Source organism: Nothoprocta perdicaria, unplaced genomic scaffold, assembly GCF_003342845.1.
Source record: "Nothoprocta perdicaria isolate Ctin4 unplaced genomic scaffold, notPer1 scaffold_26, whole genome shotgun sequence".
In the NCBI taxonomy this organism is placed as follows: domain Eukaryota; kingdom Metazoa; phylum Chordata; class Aves; order Tinamiformes; family Tinamidae; genus Nothoprocta; species Nothoprocta perdicaria.
This window is the reverse complement of record NW_020455488.1, coordinates 543,506-566,357: the sequence shown is the minus strand read 5'-3', so window position 1 is coordinate 566,357 and position 22,852 is coordinate 543,506. Positions and strand designations below refer to the sequence as shown.

At 47.1% G+C, this 22,852-nt stretch overlaps 1 protein-coding gene and 1 pseudogene across 2 annotated transcripts in view; one reads left to right on the top strand and one right to left on the bottom strand.

Annotated features, from left to right (window-relative positions):
- The first annotated feature begins 12,024 nt into the window (after positions 1–12,024).
- Positions 12,025–14,222, top strand: LOC112948374 (annotated as a pseudogene).
- A 5,110-nt stretch (positions 14,223–19,332) lies between these two features.
- ST8SIA2 (ST8 alpha-N-acetyl-neuraminide alpha-2,8-sialyltransferase 2) overlaps positions 19,333–22,852 on the bottom strand; it is a 29,427-nt gene continuing 25,907 nt past the window's right edge. For both annotated transcript variants that reach the window (XM_026040542.1, XM_026040543.1), the window contains exon 6: positions 19,333–20,031. In XM_026040542.1, the coding sequence (XP_025896327.1) occupies positions 19,746–20,031 (286 nt within the window). In that variant the 3' untranslated portion in view covers positions 19,333–19,745. The remainder of the gene's footprint in view (positions 20,032–22,852) is intronic.

Genomic DNA, 22,852 nt, shown 5'->3' with positions numbered 1-22,852 from the left:
TCTGATCTTGACCACATCCCGTCAGGTCACCAAATTTCTACAAGGTGATTTCCATGCCAAAGAGACCCCCTGTCTTACCACAGCCTTCACGTGCCAGGCCTAGTTAATTGTTAGAGCAACTGCCTTTACAAGGGTATGGATTTAACTCAGGCTTTCCACAGTCTTCAATATATGCCCTTTAATATATGCCCGTGTGCTTTAGAGGTTCACTGCATTGTGGAGGAGGAGGCTCAATCAGGACACGAGGATATAGATTGGGAGCAGGTTGGCAGGCTGTGTAAGGACCAAACTGGGGGCTGACGGTGTCTGAATTATTACAGATATTGCCGTTTTCTGCAGTTCTTGCAGATTCCTCACACCACAGCTTGTTACGTGTGAAGCTGCCGTAACCATCCAGGTGCCTGTGCTGTGGCCATGCGTCCCACYCGGGATGGGGCCGCAACATGTACCTTGGGGGAGCAGTGTGTCCACTCCAGAACTTTGCAACACAAGGCAAAACCCCCCACCAGCTTCAGACAGCTGTTCCATCCACTTCCTAAGCCCAGCAGATGCTTTCTCCTGGTTGCTCCCAGCCACAGTTTGGGTGACACTTGCTACCCCAGTGACAGGGCAGTGTCACTCCATCGCTGCGGATGGGACTGGCATCCCTACACATCCCTTCTGTACGGCTGAGCTCTCGGTGCCTGCCTGGCCCAGGCTGTGGGAAGCCCTCACAGAGCTTCATCTCACACCCTGYGCTTCACAGGCCAGCACACTGGCATCCTGCAGGAGCTCCGAAGGCCACCAGCCTCCAAGAAACCTCACGTCAAAGGCCCAGGAACTGCATCCAGCTCCCTTTGATGCTGAGCTAGCAAGCAGGCAGTGTGCACCRAGGTCTCTGTGGGTGAGGGAAGAGGTGATTAATGAGCCTGGCTCACGAAAGCTTGGACACAGATTTGAGGAGACCTGCTGGGCTCTTCAGCAGCAGAACAGGTGGATGGGTGCAAGGTGAGTCTGCTCCCACCAGGAAAGGCTGCTGTGCAATTCGCTGCATGCCAGAGGCATCAAGGGGCTGCTGCCTTTGTGGGGGCAAAAGCCTCGGGAAGATGACATTCCTGCCATTCATTTTACTTTATTTCTCTGAGAGGAACTAAAAACGTTTGGGGTTTTATTTGATCTAAGTTTCAGAGGAAGCTGAGCAAACCAACTGTGTCGAGTGGGCTGACAGGGAGCAGGTGGGAAAGAACAGAAGTGCAGAAGAGAAGGTGAAGCGAGCTGCAGTTCGGCAGCAAACCCAAGCGTAGCGACACGTCATTTATGCCATTTAATTGTTCCTAGCAACTTGAATAACGTGGAAGGCATTATTAACAATACCAGCCTCATTATGTTCRTTTTTGATGTGCTGTCTAAAAAGCTGAAATCCGAGGAAGGACATTACAAACCCAGCRTTTTGGGCTTCCTTTAGCATTTTGCTCTACTATACAACTTGACAATTTTTTCAGTGAAGCTTATTAAGGTCTGACATATTCACGTGCAAACAGAGCAAACCTGCATGCAGAATACCAATACCGTGTCTTTAGCAGGGGCATTAGTCAGCAGCTGCAGTGACGCAGGGCTGAACTTTGCACCCCGAGGAAATGTGTGTCCCGCTCGGGTCACAGACCAACAACCCTTGTTACCTTAAATGAAGGGCAGCTACTCTTATTCAGCACAGGGCCAATCAAGTCCTATTTGTTTAGACATGCTGCGATGATGGTAGAAAGTGCACGGGACTAATCTTAATCTACAGCCTTGTCTATCATGAACATTAGCACAGACCTAGCTGCTACACATTCAACGTGATCAATACATGAAATCATCTCCCCTCCACGGCCACGTTCATCTCTTCGCCATGCTCTCCGTGTCAGCTGCCAATGGGGCATGCTGAGATGCAGAGTGGCACTTCTGAGCGCCCAGGGGCTTTCACTTCCACGTAGTGAGGTCTGCGTCAGGCTCCAGCGAGGTGTGCACTGACCACGAGTGAAAGGAGGAGAGCGGGTTCCTGCTGGAGATACAGCCGGCCTAGGTGAGGTGCTGCTGAGAGCAGGGAGGGTTGGGGTGGATTTAAGGTACTCTCAATTCCCGGCCAATGAACCTTATTTTGTTCTCACTCTGTTTTGCTTCTTCTGCTTCTCCAGAGGGATGGATCTTGCTCTCATTTCCACCAGTACAAATTGGGGTTATTTTGCTGATTTCAAGAATGTCTCATGAATACAAGGCAGGCTGATTTTCAGAAGAAAGACAAGACAAGAGACATTGCAATGACATTGAGGATGGCAGGTAGGGGGTTGCATGAATGTTATTCACACGAGGTGTTGGGGACTGCATGACTCAATTTCCTTTTCTTCCGTAGCCTGTAAAGTTTGCACTGTCRGTGCATGTTTATACTCACTGCTGCGATGAGTTTTCCTGACACTTGCTGGGGAAGGCAGACTCACTGAGGAGATAAAACTCAACACAACAGAAGCCTGGAGCAACAGGAGGTGAGAAAATCCTCTTTYACATAAGACAAGAGGCTAAGCTGAGATTTCACAGTTTGCTGAGACACAGTCTTTGCAGTGACCTACATCTGTATATGATATATGCGACCAAAAGATAAAAAAAGGACATGATGAAAAAGCTTGTGTACTAGCAGAAGTAGTTGTAGTTTCCAGGCAAGGTTCTATATCCAAGTACCATTGGACAGGGCTGAACCTGATGCAAGGTGCTGGGATTGGTGTTGCACTGCTCCTAAATGAAACAGAGGCACTTGACATACTTCCCTTCAGCTCATAAAGAGATGGAATCAGTGACAAATGTGGCTCTCCAAATATCCCCAAGATGTTGTTGAAGGGAAGATGACCACAGCTAGAGAAGCTTTCCTGGATGATTTGTCCAATGCACCTAATTCCTGAAAGGGACACTGGGGGCTACTTGAATTCCCCAGCTCTCCAAGAGTGCTCGGTGCAGTAGGCTGTCCCTGACACACGCTGTCCTGTATTGAAGACATGCCCTAGGTGAACACCATCATCCAGTGGCTTTCACAGGTCACTCAGCACAGCTGGATGACCTAGATGGCTCCTATCTGTTACATGCCTTCCCCTTGGTATGGAGGCATCAGGAATGACAGCCTTCACATGCCTTGTTTCCAGAACGCACAAGAATGTCCCTCTTTCCCCTTTTCTTCTCTTCTCACCCAATTTCTTCTCTTTTGGACCATTTCATCTTTTCCTTCTTATTTCAGTTGTAGAAGGAGCTGTTGCTAACCAATAGTCCAGCACCATCCCAAACTTCCTCTCAAATGTGAGAAATGAACAGGTATATGAGGCCTTCTCCTGTTTTCATGTGAAACTGAGCATGGACTCAAATTCAGGAGCTGGGAATGAAACACAAAAACACAAACGCCTTGGTAGCACTGTGAGAGTCACAGGAAGATTAAGAGCATCCTCCCTATGGACATATCCCACTGGTATCTTGCCTGCGGTTCTCCAGGGTTTCTCATTCCCAGTTGTCCATGGAGGTATCCACAGGTCTGCCMGTGCCCATGCCAAGGAGAACCTCTCCGGTGCGTATTTGATTTTGGAGACTTGGCACCTGCTTGATTTCAGAGGTTCAGTGCCATGCACARCCTGGCAGGTCTGTGCAGCCAGCCTCCCTTCTTGAATCCCCGGAGCTCACACATGTATACCTTCCATTAACATGCATATTCTTACCAGCCTTTGTGGCATTTATGAGGGTGAAAGCTTCAGTGGGAGATCCAGTGTTAGATACCCTGTTCACCAGTCTTCAATATAAACTAAAAATTGATTAGCATAACAAACATTTTACCTTGCTTTTTTAAGCCTCAGTGCAGAACGTTTTGCAGAATTTGAGTGCAAATCAGGACAGTATGGATTTTGTCTAARTACTAAATACCTCTCTACTTGCCTCCCCTCTGACATCGTTCCTGATAATAATCGTTCCCCCCACAGCTTCTAATCCTCTTTGCAAAATGCTCTGCGGTGTCCGGATCTGAGYCTCCTGGACCCTGCCTATTTAGCAGTTGTTCGTATCAATTCAGCACGGACATGGAAAGGGCCTGGTGGGACTTGGAGTTGCTATCAGTGACCACGTAAGAAGGAGGCTGGTAGAGATGAGTCCGGGCTGCTGAGAGATGCCGTAACCAGGTATAGAAACGTGGTTGGCTCTGAGCTGGGGCTTAGCTGACGCTCTTCAGCGTGGACGTGATACCACAGCAACTGGAGAAAAACAGGAAGAAATACATATAATCACAGCTGGACGAGTGASATTTCCAGATTAGGAATCGCTCCTGAATTCCTTCCTTAAACATCCTTATATYCTAATTTGCTTTTATTTAACATGTGCAAAATCTCATCTGTTACTGAAGCAAGCAGGACCTGCATGTGCTTAGCCTGACCCTCCTGTCTGAGATGCTCATGTATTTTGTATATCCATCTTTTCTTGATGTGCAGGTGCTAAGTCTCAGCTCATTTCATGTTCCTCTTTAAAATCATCTCAGAAGTGATGGGTCTCCTCAGACTAATACTAAAGTAATCATTGCAGTAGCTCTGGGACAGCCTTCACAAKGGGCCCAGATTAATTAGGTATCAACGACAGTGCAAATTCAACCTTGCAAGAGACCAGAGAAACCCTGTATGTGCCCTCGTATAAGAGTAACAGAGAGCTTTTTTTTTTTTCTTTTTTAAGGTTCTCCAGCAATCTGTCTYCACAAGTTTTAACAAGACAGGCTATTGCTGGTCCCCTCCTTTAGTAAATGAAGAACTGCTGCAGAGATGCTAAATTATCTCTGGTTCATCCATGTTTTAAGGCCTGCCTGGTAGAACCAATAAAAAGTCCCCATTAAATGTATTCTGGATGAGAATTTCAATTTTGCATGCTTGAAATTTTTCATGGGAGAAGCCTGATTTCTGCAGACATTCTTCACTGGGGGAAAAAAATTATAAAAAAATCAAATTGTACCAAATTGATCCAGATTGCATATTCCAGGTATCTTTATCGAACCTGCAAAGCACCTCATGAACCCATCTGACCTCCGGTAAAGTAGCCTGGTTTGTAGAGGAGCAAAAGGGCAAGTTAGAGCCAGGGTGTAATTCCAGTGAGGTAAGTGAGTGTCAGACAGGCTGAAAGATTTTCCGTCTCTCTAAATCCCCATGTGTCTGTGTTTGGGCAGCTTTCTGCTCTGTGAAAATTGTGGCTTTCGTCTTCATTCACAAATAAAGCAAATGCTGAGATATCGCAGTTCTGTGCAGATGGAAACACTCTTCTCCTGCCGGGTGCTAGGAGGGGATTAAAACCACAGCAGCACATCCCACCCCAATTTTCCTGCTCCCGGGTCCTATTGCTCCTGCAACAAGTCCCTCTTTTCAAAAGGTAAAACTTGATTTCTGCTTCTTGCCTCAAAGTTTCTGAGCTTTGTGTGCAGCTTTGTGATAACTGCTGAGGTGTTCAAAAGGAAACAGCTTTTCCTTGCAGTCTGTGCACACTGCCAGGTTGCTAGTCCAGCTCCTTGGGTACCGTCTTTCCCCATTTTTCCCTCCTGGTTTATTACGGTGCTTCTGCAAGTCCTCATTCTTTTTTTATGAAATGCATTTACCAGCACATTGCACAATCTCAGCATAAATAATTAAAACTACAGCTGCCAAAATAAATGGACGAAGTCCATTTTGGCAATGCTACGAAATATTATCCAACCATGCTGGGAGAGGGAGGTTGTTTTTTCTGTTGCGGCTGCATGTGTAAAGTAGAGCCTCATAATCAGGAACGAGTTTGCCAGTCATTAGCTCAAATTAGAGAGGCTCTGATGATGACGACCGAATGGCAACACCTCCAGCGCCTAATGGCCAAGGAAGTTTCAGTGTGACCCTTGGCACTGGTGGAGCAGAATGATTTATTTTGTCCCAATTTCTGAAGAGGAACGGGAACAAAGCAGTTACATAATGCTGCATTCAGTGGGAGCCCTGGTGCCGCTGGAGGGGCTCACAGGTTAGTTCATCCTAACCTGTTGCTCCTCGTGTATAAAAAAATAGGGAAATTGGGACTTCACCAAGTGCCAAGGCCCATCTGCTCATGACCTGCATGCCCTGCTTTCATCACCTCTCTCCTTGCTCTGGTTGCACATTTCTTTAGACACTGCCAGCCTTGAGATGGTGGCAGCTCCTCTCCATGCCTTGACGAAAACCTCCCAGTGGGATCCAGSTAAGGGGCCCTCTGCTCCCCCTCTCACCCATGGCAGACAGTGTGCTGAGGAAGACCACGCAAACTGGCTAGAAGAGAGGTGCTGGAGTCCCAGCAGAGCTCTCGAGTCTAAGCACCTGTTCATGAAGGGCCATWACAGAACTCTCTGTGTCTCAGTGAAAACCCAAATACTCCAAAAGGCCATAGGAGGGAAACGTGCTCTCCTAGCTTCCAATCCCCCCGGGCTACAGAGGGTGGTCCATGCTGCTCATGCAGGTGCTGAATGGATGGGAAGGATGGAGCAACAGGAAGAGCAGCCAGGAAAGCTGCAGCTCATCCAAGACCTTGAATTTTCTCCCAGCSATTGGGCTCACCCTAAGGAGACTTTCCCACCCTGACTTTCCACAGGAAAGGTCCTGGACTGGGAGTTGCAGTCCCAGGATCGATGAAACATGCATGGCATTGTCAYGGGAGTTGTACCTGACCATGTGATATGGGCTCAGGAAAAGGGTTCAGGGTAAAAAGCGGAGCTCTGCAGGGACGGGGAAGAGCAGTGCTGTGAATTTGCACAACTTTTTTCATCAGTTGTACATATGTGAGATGTTTGAAGTCACAGTTCTTGAACTTGAGTTGGAGATGCCYAGCTTTCATTAGTACAACAAAAGGTACAAGTTCCTAGCCCGCAAGGCTACAGGGGAAAGAACTTGAAAAACAAATGGTCCTAAGAACCAGAGAAAAATAACAAAATTAAAAAATAGATGGTACAGAGGATTCTCACAGGTATTATTTGGAAATAATTCTCTCATTTGGGGGTGACTCACAGGTTACTGGTTCCAGAGCTGCCGCRAAAACAAAGCCCTTTCTCCTTCCCAAGGAGAGAGGTCCATCAGAATCAGTCACAGCCTTTCATGGGTGTTTGCCCTTTCCTTGAAGCTCCAAGCTACCAGTGTGAACAAGGGAAGAGAGCCCAGGTCTATCCCTGGAGGTCAGCACACAAGGGTGCACACACACTGGCTTTGATTGCAATAGCAGGTGCAACCACTGACCTCCTCATGGTAAATTTGTTCCTGCTGTGTTGGAGCACTTGGCTAAATGGTCTCCAGAAATACAGGGCACCACCCCTCAYTGAGCACCACCCTCTATCTTTAAGTGCCTGGCTTGAGCTGTGGAAAGGATGATTAAAGCTCTCCATGCCCCTGTTTTCCTTATCTGAGAAGGGATAATCATATTTGCTCATAGGTGTAATTTACACTGAGTCATCTATCCAAGAAGGGAGTGCACACTTCTCAGATGCAAGCAGAAGTCTTAATGAAAATCAGTTTGCAATTAGGTGATTTTACAAATGATTTTCTCTCCTTATCTTCCTTCTGGAGCAGGTGGTCTCATTTCCTGCACGTAACTACTCCTTTTGCTCAGGAACAAGAAGCCTTTGTTTGCAAATATTTTTCCCGGCTGCTACCTGGTTGCCAAACAAGTGCTTCCCAAAGTCCACAAACCCAGGGCTGGACCTGTGTCTCTCCACCCACCAGGCTTCTCCTGTGTCTCTCTGGATTGAACCTCCTGGGTTCCTGTATCTGGGAAGAGGAGTGGATGCTGGTGGCTTCTTCTCTGGAGCATCCCAAATGCTCCCAGTGCTTTATTTTCTCTCCCTTTGAGGGACTGGCTGAGCCCTTCAGGTAGCTTTCAAATACCAGCTCTTCTGGGACTTGTTAGAGCGCTTCATCAATGCCCATCTTCCTCTGCAGGGATGACCTTTAACTCATCTCTGCTGTTGCTACCTGACTTGGATCACCTCAGAAGAAAGGTTGCCATGGTGATTTCATATTCAGCTCAACCAAAAAATCCAGCTTCTGTATCTTATTAAATGCTCCCTTTAAAGGCTCCTACGTGTGGAGAGCCAAGACCAGGGGTTGCCCATGTTCGCTGAGCTTGGTCACCAGGAGTTTCCCTGATAGCCAGCATAGCTGTTACCCCTTTGCAGTGCCCAGGATTTTTTCCGCGTTAGGGTAAAAGCTCAGGGTTTTAGGCTATTAGTATTACTATGAAAACACTTCTCCACAAAATGTCAATCTGCCTTTTTAAGGGGATTTTTCACAGCTCTAATCTAAACTGCGCTGTCAAATGTCAGGAGTGGATGTTTAATGAGGATCAGTTGGAAGCCCTAATTGGATGAGTATTCAATGGGCTTTTCTTTTTTTTTCCAGTTGTTGTTTTATCCTTGGGACTTTGTTTTCACAGAGATTCTCATTAAATTTTAGAAGCTAATCTCCTTTTGAGCTCAGTCAACCTTGGTCCTCAGGGGCCTCTCGGAGCTATGACTGTTGTTGGCTTTCATGGAAACCACCTCAAAGGTGGAGAGAAAACCCATGCAGGATGCTTCCACAGGAGCCACGAGGACCTTTTGGGGGGCTAGGTAGTTCTTCTGCAAAAGGATAAGTAGTTTGCACCATAAAAGTGGAGGTCCAAAAGCAACCAGGTCATGAGTGATGGAGGATAGAGAAGGACAAGTCATGAGGAACCAAGCGGATCAGTGTGTAGGGCATGTGCCAAGGCTCGCTATACCCCGAGAGAYGGGAAGACACAGAGACATGAGCAAGGGGGTCCAGCTCCCAGAGATACCTATTACACTTATCTTTAGAAGGACTGGGCATCTACAGCAGTAAGCGCAAAGCCACAACTCCCTTCCAAAGACATGAACTATCCCAGGCTCACACAGCCCCTTTAAAATAGACATTGATAATTCCAGCACGCCCCGCAGCAGCCTCTCCGGGCCTCATTAGCTCCCTTCCATCCCGTGCCAGCACTCCCCTCCCGTGGGCATGCTGTCTCAGAGGCAACAGGTGCAGCAGAAAACGGTTTAGAGGCAGCTGTCATCGAGCTCGCCGTGCACCGYGCTGTAGCAGCTTGGAGATTAAAGCTGAGTCCCCTCCGAGCCATCCCTGCATGATCCAAGTCCCARGGTCCCCTGCCTCCTGGCGTGTGGTCTTTCTCCCCACCGCCTGCCTTGGACGGCGTCGCTGGCAGCCACATGTGCCCGGGGACGAAGAGGCCACTGTGACGGTCCCCTTGGCCACGTCCCCCTGCCTCTCACTGTGCTGCGCAAAGCGTGCCTCCTCACGGGAAAGAGCTCACCAAAGGAATTTATTTCTCCTTATGAATTCAATGTCCTCAACACTTTTTTTTTTTATATAAATYACTCTTTGATTTTCTCCCCCCACAACCAAAATTATTGCAGATGATTTTTAAAACATTCTGGTTTTCTTTTAGCCACACTTCTATTGCTTTTTTTAATCAAAACCTTGCAAGGATCGTAACGGACAGCACAGATGCAAGTGTTTCCATGCCCTGCTTCACATTAAAATATCATAAATAACAGAGCATCCCCTACAGCATATCCTCTCTGCCCCCTTTACCCTGCAGTACATTAAGGAATTCAAATTTTTAATAGATATTTTGGCTAGGAAATGGCTTCTATTCCTACACACATGTAGCACCTTCTCTCCATCCCTAATTGCATTTCATTTAACACAGGCAATTACCAAAATGACTTCTTCCAAAAATAAACCACAGGATGTTTAGAGCTGCCTGGCGTCTCGGTTGGTTTTCATCCAAGAAAGGTGTGCTCTCCTGCTCGCGCCTGGAGAGCCCAGGAGCAGGCTGGCATCCTTGTAATTCTGCCCCTCATGTAAAAAGGCAAAAAAGAGGATGCTGTGAAAGCCGTACCCAAGGTAGGTGGGACACAGAGGTTACAAATCATCATGTCTGCTCCCTCATTTCTAGGCATTTGTTATGGTGCCTTAAGTCAGCAACCTCAACAACTCCCCTGGTCTCTAGCCAGGAATAAAAGCGCTGAAGGAAATCAGGCCACAGTAATTTCCCCAAACCACAGAGCTAACATGCATGGTAATTAATTCTTCTAGTGGAGAGTGGTTTTCTAGCTGCTATGAAGTCTCCCAGGGGCTGACACAATAGCACATCTTCTTAGCGGTCAGGCTGCCATCCCATGGCTTTAATCATGTGTCCCACACAAGCCTATAGAAAAAAAAAATCCACTGAAATTTTCCAGCATGGTGCCTGAAATGAAGCACTAAGGCCCATACTTCAAAATGAAGACGTGACCTGCTGAGGCAGCGGATGAAATTGTGAGGCCACGGATTCAACAGAATCCTCTTTTTGTCTTCAGGGGGGTCAAGACTTACCCCTCTATGCACTGACTTCTTACTGACTAGTACTGCGTGCTAGGACCTGGTGTCTTCTGGGGCTATTTTAAAGACCAAGGTCTTTAAAAAAATACCATAGAGCCCAGGGCTTATGGATAACAGAATCCCTCTTCTAGCACTGTCTTCCTTATGGAAGTACTGCAGGAGTCCTTGCTCCAGCTTCCTTGAATTTTTCATTGAGGGCTTCCCAAATTATGCTTGCAAATCTCTTTAAGTCTGATCACAGATGGAGTGTAAATGCAGAGTTATTGAAGAAGGACATCATAGCTTACTTCATGGGGAATAAAACACTGAGATAACTTGATACGGCATAACTAAGATGATTTTTGTTTTCCTTTTTTTAAAAACATTTCCTTCAAAGATTCCTTCCACAACACAACATTCAGCCACCCCCATAACTAATTCATTATTTTGTAGCAAGTAAAATCAAACAAGAGACAAATGACTGTTGTTTAGTGCCATTAGTTTCAATGACTTTACACAATATTTGAGTCATTGGCTTGCCTCTTGCTTTGGAGAAATCCCAAATCTGGATGAATCTACTCGCATTATAAACCATCGGTGGGGCCAGGCCAGGCCTGCCTAGCAGATGGCAGTCCATATGCTTTGGCTCTACACCCATATGGAACGTTAATATGCAATCCAGGAATAGACTATGCCATTTCTCCCCTTTCCTAAGCAATCTCAAATCCAAAGACTTTTTCAAACATAAGCAGAGTTAAGCAAGTTCATCTGGAACCAGTACAGCAAGAAACTACAGGACGAGCCGTCCAAGCATAATATTTTCCTTGCTCTGTGGCTCCTACTGAAGCCTCAACTGGAACATTTTCTAGAAAGCAGCATGTTAGGCTTTCCAGAGTACTAGTTAAAGAGCCCATTACATTCCTATAATGTGCTTTGACCTTTCCTGCCTGGGTCATGCAGGAACACAGAGTACTTCATCCGCCCTCGCCTGTGGATTTTCTCCAGGCAACCAAAGCAGAAAATAGCTGGGGGCAAATTTCACAACAACCGTGAGGCTTTGTTTGCTGGAGGCACAGGATTAGTCCTGGAAGGCCTGCCACCATTCAGCACAGAGGGGCTTAACTGTTATCCCTAGTGATACTTCTCCAGCAAAGCTGGCAGGTTTGTTCTGGCCGGGCACATTGGTRAGAAAACTTTCCCCTCATCCAGTTTTAGCAGCTGAAGGACACTGTCCTAGTGCCTAATCCTTGCTCAGGCTGTGTTTTTTTGACAATATGCTCTAAGTGATACAGGCAGATCCTGCTCTCTGCATGCAAGTGGCTTGGTTGCCTATAGTTGCCTCTCACAAAATATTTAATGCATGAGGATTTAAAAAATTATTTTTGTATTGTAGTGTATTTGTCTAAAATTCCCAAATCCTGCCAGCTGGCCCTTGCACCCACTTGGCAGAGGCCAGGAGGAGAGTGGCCTGCTCCAGCGCCCCTGCAGCCCAACTGAGCTGTCCACATGGTGCACGGTGGTGTCCCCACTCCCCTCTCATGGTGCCCTGGRGTGGGCCCTGCTTTTTGGAGCTCCTGTGCGTGCCGGGCTGGATGCAGCCCAGTTCCTGATGGCATTCCCTTGCCGGTGTGCTGGGTACCCCGTTGCCATGGACATTTGGAACCACGCTGTGCAGCTGGCGTGGCCTGGAGAGCCCACAGGTAGGGCTGGGTGCTGGGCGTCACCAAGCACTTCTACCATTTTTGGCAGAGCCATAATCTGCTTTTGGGTGTTGTTTGCCTGCAAAAGGGAAAGCAGGTRGAACTCAGAGAGGCTTTTTTGAGGCTTAGTGGAGGGTTATAGAAATAGGGCGAGGAAAGTAGCCAGTCAATGATGCAGCCCCCAAGGGAGCCTATAACTRTGGGAGAACCTGGCCAGGTTTTGCACATTTCCTCTTCTCTCTGTTCTCATACATGACTAGCTTTTAGGATGTACGTATTTATTCAGTTGCTGTATTTAAAGCCTCATGGTTGCTAATCCTAGAGTGGAACTACTAGAGTCCCTGCTGGAAAGCATGCCCTAGCAAAGATGCTAACAGCAGTGGTAGCAGGTAGCAGGTACCAGGTGGTACCAGGTGGTACCAGGTGGTACCAGGTACATGGAGGTGCTTGGAGTAGAACCAAAGACGTAAAACAAAGCGTGAAGCCTCAGCCACAAAGAGAAATGCACTTTTCCCTACTACACACCTGTCAGCAACTAGATCGCTGCTAGCCTATGCCTTGCTTTGCCCGAAAATGTTAAATTAGAATAATTTAAGGCAAGTTAAGCACCTTAGAGTGCCAAGTTCTCTCTAGACTTTCTCTATGCTCTTTACTATGCTGCCCAAGTGGGAAATGTTTTCCTCAGTGGTGTTACTTCATGTTTATTCTCAGCTCATGCATAGGGTTGTGAGAACATCATTGTGGGAAGGGTTTGCCAGGAGCTGATTGTGAAACTTGTAAAAGTGCTTGTAGATTTACTTACAGATGGTGTTAAGCAGCTAAATGCAGGCTGCCTTCAGCTGGATTAGGAACGTAATTGGCATGTGACAGCTTTCCCTGGGCACTGGGCTAGGTTTGATGGAGCTGCAGAGGAGATACTCCCAGCTGGAAAAGGAGCTTATTTCAGAATGCCTTGATGTCGYTAATGCTGGGAGAGAAATACATCCTCTTGAGAGGATGATGATTTTTTGGTTATCACTCAGGCCTCTTTCTCAGTCTTTTCCTGGCATACATGGATGATGAGCTAAAGGACTCTGAGGAATGAGAAAAGGGGTGACACTCATTCTCTGATGGTGGTGGTGGCGGCCTCTGGGATTCACAAGTCAGGAGCACGGTAGCATCTCCAGTGAGAAGRGGATGAATAAAGTGTCCTTGGTATTTCTCAGGCAAAGAAAAGGCCCTGGGGGAGGAGTCCCTTGTGAGACAGGAGCTAGCGGTATCCTCTCCTCTGCCTTCTCCTCTAGCCATGGTGCCCAGGTCGCGCGCGCTGAGCCGCACGGAGCGGGCGCAGGCCATTGCCAACCTGCTGCGGCAGTGCCCGGCTGGCGAGTTCGCCGTGGCCTTCAGCGACCTGCGGGCGCTGCTGGTGGACGACAGCCTCTTGCTGCAGGAAGCCCCTGGCCTCTGCGCCTGGCACCACAAGGTGCACTTCACGCCCGTGAGGACGCCGGAGTGCTGCGTGCTGCTCACGTGCCACAACGCGCTGGAGGAGAACCGCTTCTTCGACCCACAGGCCCAGGTCTCCTTCAAGTACGACCACGTGCGAGGCGAGGCTGGCGATTTCCAGATGTACGGCCAGGAAGACGGCAAGGCAGAGATGTGGAGGAGGTCTCTGGAGGAGGCCCTGGGCACCTACGTCAGCCATCACTACCCAAATGGCCTTTGCAGCGTCTTCGTTAAAGACACAGCCATGAGGAAGATCCTGGTGGCCTGTATCCAGGCCTCTCTGCCCAAGGCCTCTCCGTTCTGGAGCAGCCTGTGGAAGTCCGAGTGGACTTTCACCATCAGCCCTTCCACATCTAYGCAGGTAACGGGAACCATTGACGTCCAAGCTCACTACTTTGAGGGCGGCAATATACATCTCACAGTGCACAAGGAGGTGACCGAGTCCCTGCCGGTCACCAGCCGGACACAGGCTGTCAGGGCCTTTGTGAAGCTCGTGGAGGACTCGGAGGGCCAGCTCCATGCCGAGATCATGGAGGAATACCAAAGGATGAACGGCACCTACCTCAAGGCCTTCCGGAGGCAGCTGCCCATCACCCACAGCACAATCGACTGGGAGAAGATCATGACAGGGAGGATCGTGAAGGTCCCAGCCCTGCGCTAAAAAGCAGCATGTACTCGCAGTCACTGAATAAATTGTTATGATCTCCAAGAGAAATTTTAAATATAGTTAGAAATAACAGAGAAAAGTAAGATTGAGTAGGGGCAGAGGAAATGAAAGGCAGAAAGAGTTTCATRCGGTCAAAGGGGCAGCCCAAAGTGAATTTCTTCTGCTGTCTTATGACAAGGGCAGGAGAATAACAATTAGAGATGAAAGTAGGTATTAACAAACACTTTATAAATGTGAGAAATGCAACAAGGCATGCATCCAAAATACTGAATGGGCTGGAAGATGTGTGATTTAACAAATATCACACTGGAGACCTTGACTTTACATCTCTTTTTGCCTCCTGAAGTTAAGGCACACTCTGAGCAAACTGCTTTTCATCCCTTCCCCACTGTGGAAATTAAAGCTTAAACAAGCATAGTTTCAGGCCTCTCTAGGATGAAACTGGATAGCTTAATTTTTTTTTTAGAAGGGAGTGATGGCTAAAAATAGCATCTATACATCAAGATCTGTAGATGGCATAGCATTTCCAAGACTATTTTGCCAAAATAACCCAAAATCCTATTTGTGTCTAAAATCACTTACGTGAGACTGACTCATGTCCATCATGCTCTATATCATTCCTCAGCTGCATCAAAACTGCAGTGTAAAAATTAAAACAATTTTCATAACACCTTCCAAACAAAATATGGTGTCTTTCTGGTTTGCAAGAGTACTGGCTCAGAAGATGCAGTTGCTTCTAGAAACTAAAAAAACGCAGGCAGCCTKAAAAACTAAACACAAATTTTTAATTTGATTCACATGAGTATTTGCAATGTGCACTCTGTTTGATTCTGGGTCTGAAGTACAGTATTACTTGCTGACTCCACACCAGTTCTTGACCAAAAAGCATTCAGGAGAAGGCAATGCTCTTTCCTTCATCTTTCTTGTTTAATGAATAGTGAATTTAGTGAATGTTTAATAGAATAATGAATTTAATTTCTCCTCCTCCAGTTCTCCTCTGCTTTGCAGATGGGATCACCACTCCAGGAGAGGATGCTGGAGGAGCAGGAATTTCTGTGCTACAGTTCAGAAAATCTGCTGTTGGTCACCCAGACATACCCCAGTGAGCATTAAATACACCCATGCAGACACTGATTATAGAGTATCCACGGCAGCATGGCACCAAGCACAGGCTGCAGACCTTGCAGCTTGACCAGAGGAGCCACATTTTGGCTCAGTGCAAGATACCAGCAACATAGTCCCCAACAGCAAGTGCCAAGTCGAGATACACTTATRTCAACTTTTGAAGGAGGAAGAAACCAGTCAAAATCCCAAGCTGTTGCGTTCTCCAGCTGCACAGCTCTGCAGCACTTGCACAGAGCAATGAACACAGCGAAAGTAGAATTAATCTTGACATCTGAAGGATCCTTATTCAGTTTGGACAGACCCCGCTTTGGGTCTATAATGACAGGCTCATTCCTAGAGCTTCATTCATCAGGGAAGAAAATCACTGGAGTAATCAAGGGGAGAGGAAAACAYGAGTGCACGTGCGTTTGCTGTGCTGCTCGGCAGCATCGGATCATGAGGTGACTTTTCATCTCTTGGCTGGCTGCTAGCCCAGAGACACAAAGAAGCATGTGGCAGATCAGAAGGCTGGGATGTAACAAAGCAAACCAAGATTAAAAAGAAAAGCAATTCAGGCAGCTGYGCTTTTGGCTGTAGCTCAACTGAGCAGGCAAGACAAGACCCTTATCCTCAAGCTGTTGTAAGGAAAAAAAAGCACTAGGTACACACCTTCATACAGAGAGGAAGAGGGTATTGAGTAGGAGCATTGACCTGAACTTTTGCCCCAAACAGAAATGCTGACAAATGCTGCTCTGAACTCTGTGCCATGCCGGGAAGAGACTCACCATAGAGGTCTCAACAACATCTCTGCTGGTCATGCCACAGCCCTGCTGCTGCTGGTTCTTTGGGGGATACTTCTGCAAGGCAATCGAGAAACATGGATCTAGAGGAGAAATGTTAGGTACAAACCATACACAACATAAACAAGGTGTATGTTGCAATGCACTCGCATGTGCTTTTCCAGCTGGGAAAAGAAATGCAGCCCGAGATGGCTGAAAATGGGCTGAGTRCATATTCCACATTACACTACTACTTCTCCCAGCAGCTAATCCCTGTAAAGACCCTCCTGCCACCATCAAAGCCAGAATGCCAGCAGCTTTTGAAGGGGCCTCCTTTAAAACAACCAGCCAAATTACTAATTTAATGATATGGAATCTTAAACTCTGTTTTACAAGTTCAGATCCAACCTTGGTCACTTCTCTGCTGTCATCATCYAAAAGTCTCTTTCCCTCCAGTTACACCTAACCCATGTGAGAAAGCTCATGMATCCCAAGGCCACCAGTGCTGCTGCTTGGGGCTGGCCTTCCTGCCACAAGGGATGGACAAAAAACAAAACCTGCCATTACATGAATGGTTTTGTGGGAAAAAGAGAGGGAGAGGGGTCAGAAATGCTGGGAGTGAGGAAGGGCACACAAACAAAAAGGGAGGAGACCAGAAGCAGAGTCAATGAGTAAACCACACTGTGAAGGAAGCAGCTGCAGTCACTTGGGGTGTTAAGTAAGTATATTCATGTTGCAGGCCCAGCATCTGCATTCCCATCTGAACAGAATCAATACACTTTTTTTTTTTTTGCTGCATTCATGATGGTAGAAGAGCCTTAATTAGGCATGAAGACATTCATCAAGCAGCAACCCTGTGGAGCAGGCTGGTGACATGTGGCACGCAGACCCGCGTGGCAGCCCCCGGCCCCTCAATGCTGTCAGCAGGGAAACCCTAATGGTGCCAGTCTCCAACACAGAACCCGTTAAAGCGAGAGGAGGCTCCTAGAGACACTTGTTTTTTTGTATGTGTAAACTCAGCAGGGCCAACCCTGAAGGCAGCAAGGTGAAACAGGAACTTGGCCATTGATTTCAATTGCTGCAGCGCAGTTTAATGCAAGTTTAAAATGGGAGTGTGCAGAATCTGTCCCGGGAACAGCAACATCAGAAGCAAATTCATCCTGCTGAACCATTTGCACTTAAACTTGCCTGTGCTTCAACCCAGAAGCTGCTTCAGGAGAGCCAGGAATCTCTTCTTCCTTCCCCTTCTAACACATCCCACGAGTGCTGCTGTTAGATTCAGCTCAGCACTCTTTGTAACCCAAATGACAAATATCTTGGGCATTTAGGATGTCCCTGCAGCAGAGCACATCCACCTCCCTCCCTTCTAAGCAGGGCAGGTTACACAGTCTCTCCACATGCATTTGCTCGCATGGTATTTTTGTTGCTTGTGTCCTGCTTCCCACCTCCCTCATCAATTATAGACAGTAGAAATTAAAATAAGCACATTTATTTCATTTCTTGTATTTTTTTTTTTTATTTAAAAAGAAGGTTTGCTAACAGCAATCAGTACCTTGGCCCAAGCCCCTCAATGCAACAGCTGACTTGTACAGCCCCGTGGCTTYGTCCCTAGCTTCATCCTCCTCCCACAGGGGACAAACCAGGGAATCATCTGTCTTAACACTCCTGAATCAGGTGAAGCTCCCCGTGATTGCAGCACTAATTTCATTTTGCAGTTTTACTCGGTCTCCTCGTATCTCAGGAAACACCAACAATTTAGACTGATGCTCACAGATAGATTTAGCTTTGCCATGTGTCTAAGCTTAAGTAAAAGAAAGTTTAAAGAAAGTGCAAAAAGAAACCATTTCCCAGAGTTGGAAAGAAACCTCCCCCTGTGGCAGATTAGCCCACATTTATCCACTATAATGTTGCTTACACCTTAATCTTAGTCGTTTTAGGCATTAGTCTGACACTAATTAGCAAGCTGGAGCTTCCTATGGGTACAGTAGTTTCTAGGTCCCCAGACATGAAAGAGTTCTTCCTTTTAGCACTTAAAAGCACTTAGGTTTTAAAGAGACAATGTCAGGGATTTCAACACCCAAATTTACACTTTTTGTACTTTAAAAGCGTAGCAACAGGAAGAGGCACAAAGATCACAAAGCCTAGCCACAAAAGCATTGCAGTGTGCTCCAAGGCTCGGCCGTGTCCTGCTATTGCCTCCCACAGAAACTAAGCCCAAACTGCGCTCACCAAACCCGAGCTCACCTGCATGTTGGCACCAAGTGTGAATAAGGAAATACGCAGCACAGGCTACAGAAGTGGCAGACAAAACGAGCTAATCAGACCAATTTAGCTTCATCCCTCAAAGCAAACTCAGAAAAGCAAATTGGTTCATAAGAACTCTTTTTTAACGTATTTTTTGCCTTCTCAAAAATAGAGGGAAATAAATATTATCCCTGACAATCATCACTATGCAAGCATTCCATCTAGCTATGTGTGATATCCTGCTTGGGTCAGAGTAAAATCCAGTGGGAGCTTGATAAAAAGACAGATGGGCCTTAAGGAGTACAGCGTTGTTCCCTAGTCCTTTGGGGAGATGTGAAAATAAATTATTTAGACTTGACAAAGTCCCTTTAAGTCCTGCAGCCTTTCTGCTTGGCTGGGTCTCAGGCCTATCTCCAATATTTCAGCAGTTATTTTTGGAGGGGGAGAGAAGGCAGGCTGCTTAGCAGATAGCGCTTGGGAATTAAGAGCTAAATGTACTTATGGTTTTCCTGAGCCCTGACAGATGCTGAACGCCTCACACTCCGGCACACCAAGACATGTAAAATTGATGGTGCCGGTTTGCGGCAGCGAGCCTCCTTTGCACTACACTCCAGCATCTCCTCATCATCTGCCCGGCCCTGCACCCGCTGCTCGCATCTCCTTTTCCAGAGCAACGTCACTGGGATCAGTTCAGCTCTGCACTGCTCCAAAGACGGTGTTCACGGTCCAGTGGCTGACAGGCACCTAAGCCTGTTTGGGTGGATGGATCTGCACAACACCGAGGGGTGCTGAGCACCGCCTGCCAGGAGAGAGGACCCCATGGGCAGCAGATGGGTCCTGCTTTGGTCCCACCAAGGCACGCAGACAACTCCTTGGCCACGAGAGCTCCCAACAAACCTTCCCTGCCCACCCCGCTCCCCAGCCCCTTTCCCCTTCCCCACCATTGTCACGGAGCCAAGAACATGACCTACCAGAGCACCAGCACTGACGTTCTCGGCCAGACAAACTAACTACCAACCTTGGACCAGTCACGACAAAAGGCTTAACGTTTACCCATCACCTAACATACCCTCAAAAACCAAGGTCATCTTAACGCATTTTGGACGTAGATCTAACATCCTTCCAAGCCTAGCAAGCCCAAGGCAAGGTCTCCCGCCCAGGGCCAGTCACTTCAGATGCTCTTGCACCTCTCCTGTCCCTTCCTTGGTGAACACCAAACAGTTATAATACTCAGGTCAATATATATAGGTACCACGTATATATATTTTTGTCACTGTTCTGCGCATGAACAAAGAAAACCAACCCCACTAGGCACCACTCGTCCTTTCCTCCCCCTCCCCTTCCTCCCRTGGTTGTGTAGCCTGCAGGAACGCGAGCCATGGAGGCCACCTTACGTGGCCCCGTCGCATTCCCCCACAGTCAGCTTCAAGGCTCCCTGCTGGTGCAGAGTCTTTAAGGCTTTGAACTCCAAGGGCATGGTGTGTGGGCTGGCCTGCGAGGTGTAGCCGTACTTCAGGCTGTCGTAGTAATGGTACTTGACCGGGTTCTGGTTCTGATCCAGGGGGAACGGCCAGAAGCCATAGAGATAGATCCTGTTGCAGAAGCGCGTCGCTAAGGTATACATGAGGAGGCCGGTGGTCGGTCGCTTTATATGCACTTTGTTTGTGAGCCAGTACCTGGAAAGGGAGCATAAAGAAAACTGTTATTCCCTCCGCAGCCAAGCTCGTATAYGAAGCTCACAGCTTACAGTTTCTTTTTCCCATCTCCTGACTGGTGATTCAAAGTGAGAGGCTTTGACTAACAGAAGAGTTCTCCATGCCAAGAAAGCCTCTCTGGGGACTGCTTCATGAATAAGCATCTCCCGCTCTCTGTCTAGCGGTTGCATCACACTTGTTGCTATGGCATTGAAGCATCTCATGGCTTTGCAATCCTTTATGAAAAACAAATTGCTTGCAACGGGTGGCCTTCAGTACTTCAGCCTACAATTATCTTCCAATCAACCCAGGAGATCAATACTATAGACCAAAGCGTACACATGTCAAGTAGACTCTAGCAAGCCCTTGAAGCATACACGCTCGCATTCACAGAGCCAATGATTTTCACTGATGCATGAAGATTTTACTCTGACAGTAAACGTAACAGAGCTGTAAAAATGTTTGCCTTTGAATAAAGGGTCACCAGGCTAAAAGAGCTAATAAACACTGCTGTCCCCATTACACCCAGCAACTGCCACCATGTATCAAAATATTTCACCATGCAACATATAACATGGAATATTCGATATGTAATATTTTATATGGAGGACAGGTGCCTTCACTATTGAAAGGTGTGTGAGTTTTTGAGACGCAACAGAAGGGAAGGAGGAAGGTGGCATCCTGTAGTGATGCACATCCAGAACCTGTACCAGCAGGTATCTTTCAGACAGTGAGAAAAAGCTATCATATTACCAACAAGCTGTAATAAGTTTCCAGTGCCTGCTGTTTTATTGAACAGGAAATTTACCCAGTTTACTCAGTAGAAAATACTTTGGAAGAACAAGATCATAAAGGAGAAGGACTAGGATGGAGCATCTCCTCCCAGCACACGTTTGATGTCCCACAGCAGAGCTGGCCACGTAGCTGATGTGCCCAGCTCCTGATTCCTGGCTTTTACRGGAATCATGTTAAAACACTTGCCATGAGGCCTGTTAACTATAGGTGTCCATGAATTGGGGTGAAGAGGTATTTCAAGGGGCCTGGGATGGGTCCCTGGCTTTGGAGAAAAGGCACAAGGAAGCAGAGCAGACTGAGCTGCGTTGCTGTGAAATCACCCAGAGGTATGGGATTGTGACTGGGGTCCCAGCTCCTCACGCAGATCTGCAGGACAGGTCTTTCTGCTCATTCATCCTTTCAACTAGGCCCCAAGGGGCTGCTCTGGGCTTTAGATAGCAGGAACACTGGGGAGATCAGGACACCACAACCTTAATCCTGCAAATTAGCTTTTCGTGAAAGACATTAAAATTTAGCAACCAAGGCACAAAATATACTTMGTGGTTCTCCTATAAGGGGAAAAATGGACTTTTTCTTGTGAACCAAATACTGGAAGCAGAGCTGTTGTCTGAGTGTAAGAAGGAGATTCTGCACTCTCATAGTGGATGTCAGGGTTTATTGGTTTCCARTAAACCACAGAAATGTCTAAGTGCCTACAGCTTTGGCAAAGCACAGCTACAATGTTTTGGGGAGAAGCACCTCTTTGCTTGACCCATCTCCTTGGTATCCAGCATTAAATATGAGGAGGAAATTGGAAAAGGATGCAGTGAGCAGCAGTTTCTCAGAGGCACCACACTGGCATTTGCTGGGCCTCCCTGACCCTTCTAGATTGCACTAGCAAGGCAGGAAAGCTTGTTGCTACGTCAAAGGCAGCATTATCCTACAGGTAGCCATAAAGCAGCCTACTTCTATTACTTTATGTATAAGTGCATTAGACCCTTACTGTGAGGGGAGAAATGGGAGATTATTGCAACCATTTAACACTGTGAATTAGGGAATCCTCTTGCAGCAGGGAAGCTACCTGTGAAGAACTGCCAAGCCACATCAATCTGCTGACTTTGGGGAAAAATATAAATGTCTGTATTTGTCCCACTTTTTAAGCTTTAGGCTTAAAACTCCTTTCATCAATTTTTCAGCTTAGCGTTAGCCTGCCTTCAGAGGACCTGACAGTATCAGATATGCTGTGAGGAGCCCACAAAGCTACTGGTGACCTCCTACCCTTCCATGAGTATTAATTCCCAGGTTTTGCTCAGAGACTGTAGAAACTCTAATAGCACTCTACAGCCTTGACAGCATTATGAAGGGACACTTGTGCAAGGGAGACAACCAAAACACTGCTGTATGTCCCAGGCACAGGTCTGCTTTAACAGCCTCAGCACTCAGGGTTTGGATGGAAAGAGCAGTGAARGGACAGGACTTCCCACCACGCTCATTCCTCCCCACAGGAGGAACTGGCAGTGAAGAACTGCTCGCAGAGACCTAGGACTCAGGGTAGGRAGGGAAGGCTCATCTCAGCTTGGCTCTAGTTTTTCCCTTTGCTTTACCTAAGACCATGGGGAAGTGGGCATCTGTCTGCCAGAGACAATTATCTTCTCATAGAGCATCCTTATTCCTATGCATGAAATTCATGTGATCAGAAGTACCCTACACAGAATAACACTGTTCTCTGCAAGTCAGTATGCACAAACAATCCTACCRAAAAACCCAACAAGTCCAATATGAAGCCCAGCATGCGCATCTCAGCACGCGCAGCCAGCGAGCACTCATAATCCTTCAAAGATATTGGAGTCGACTACAACGACAATGCACACTCTTACAATAAAAATTCAAAATCTTGTCTCTTTTATGGACATTTGCTTCTATTGTAGACATAGAATTAAGACACTAAAATACTACTAGTCACTTCTACAGCATCATATATTACCCTTCAAACCATTACCCATATTTCRAAAGATTTGAGCCTTTTGTC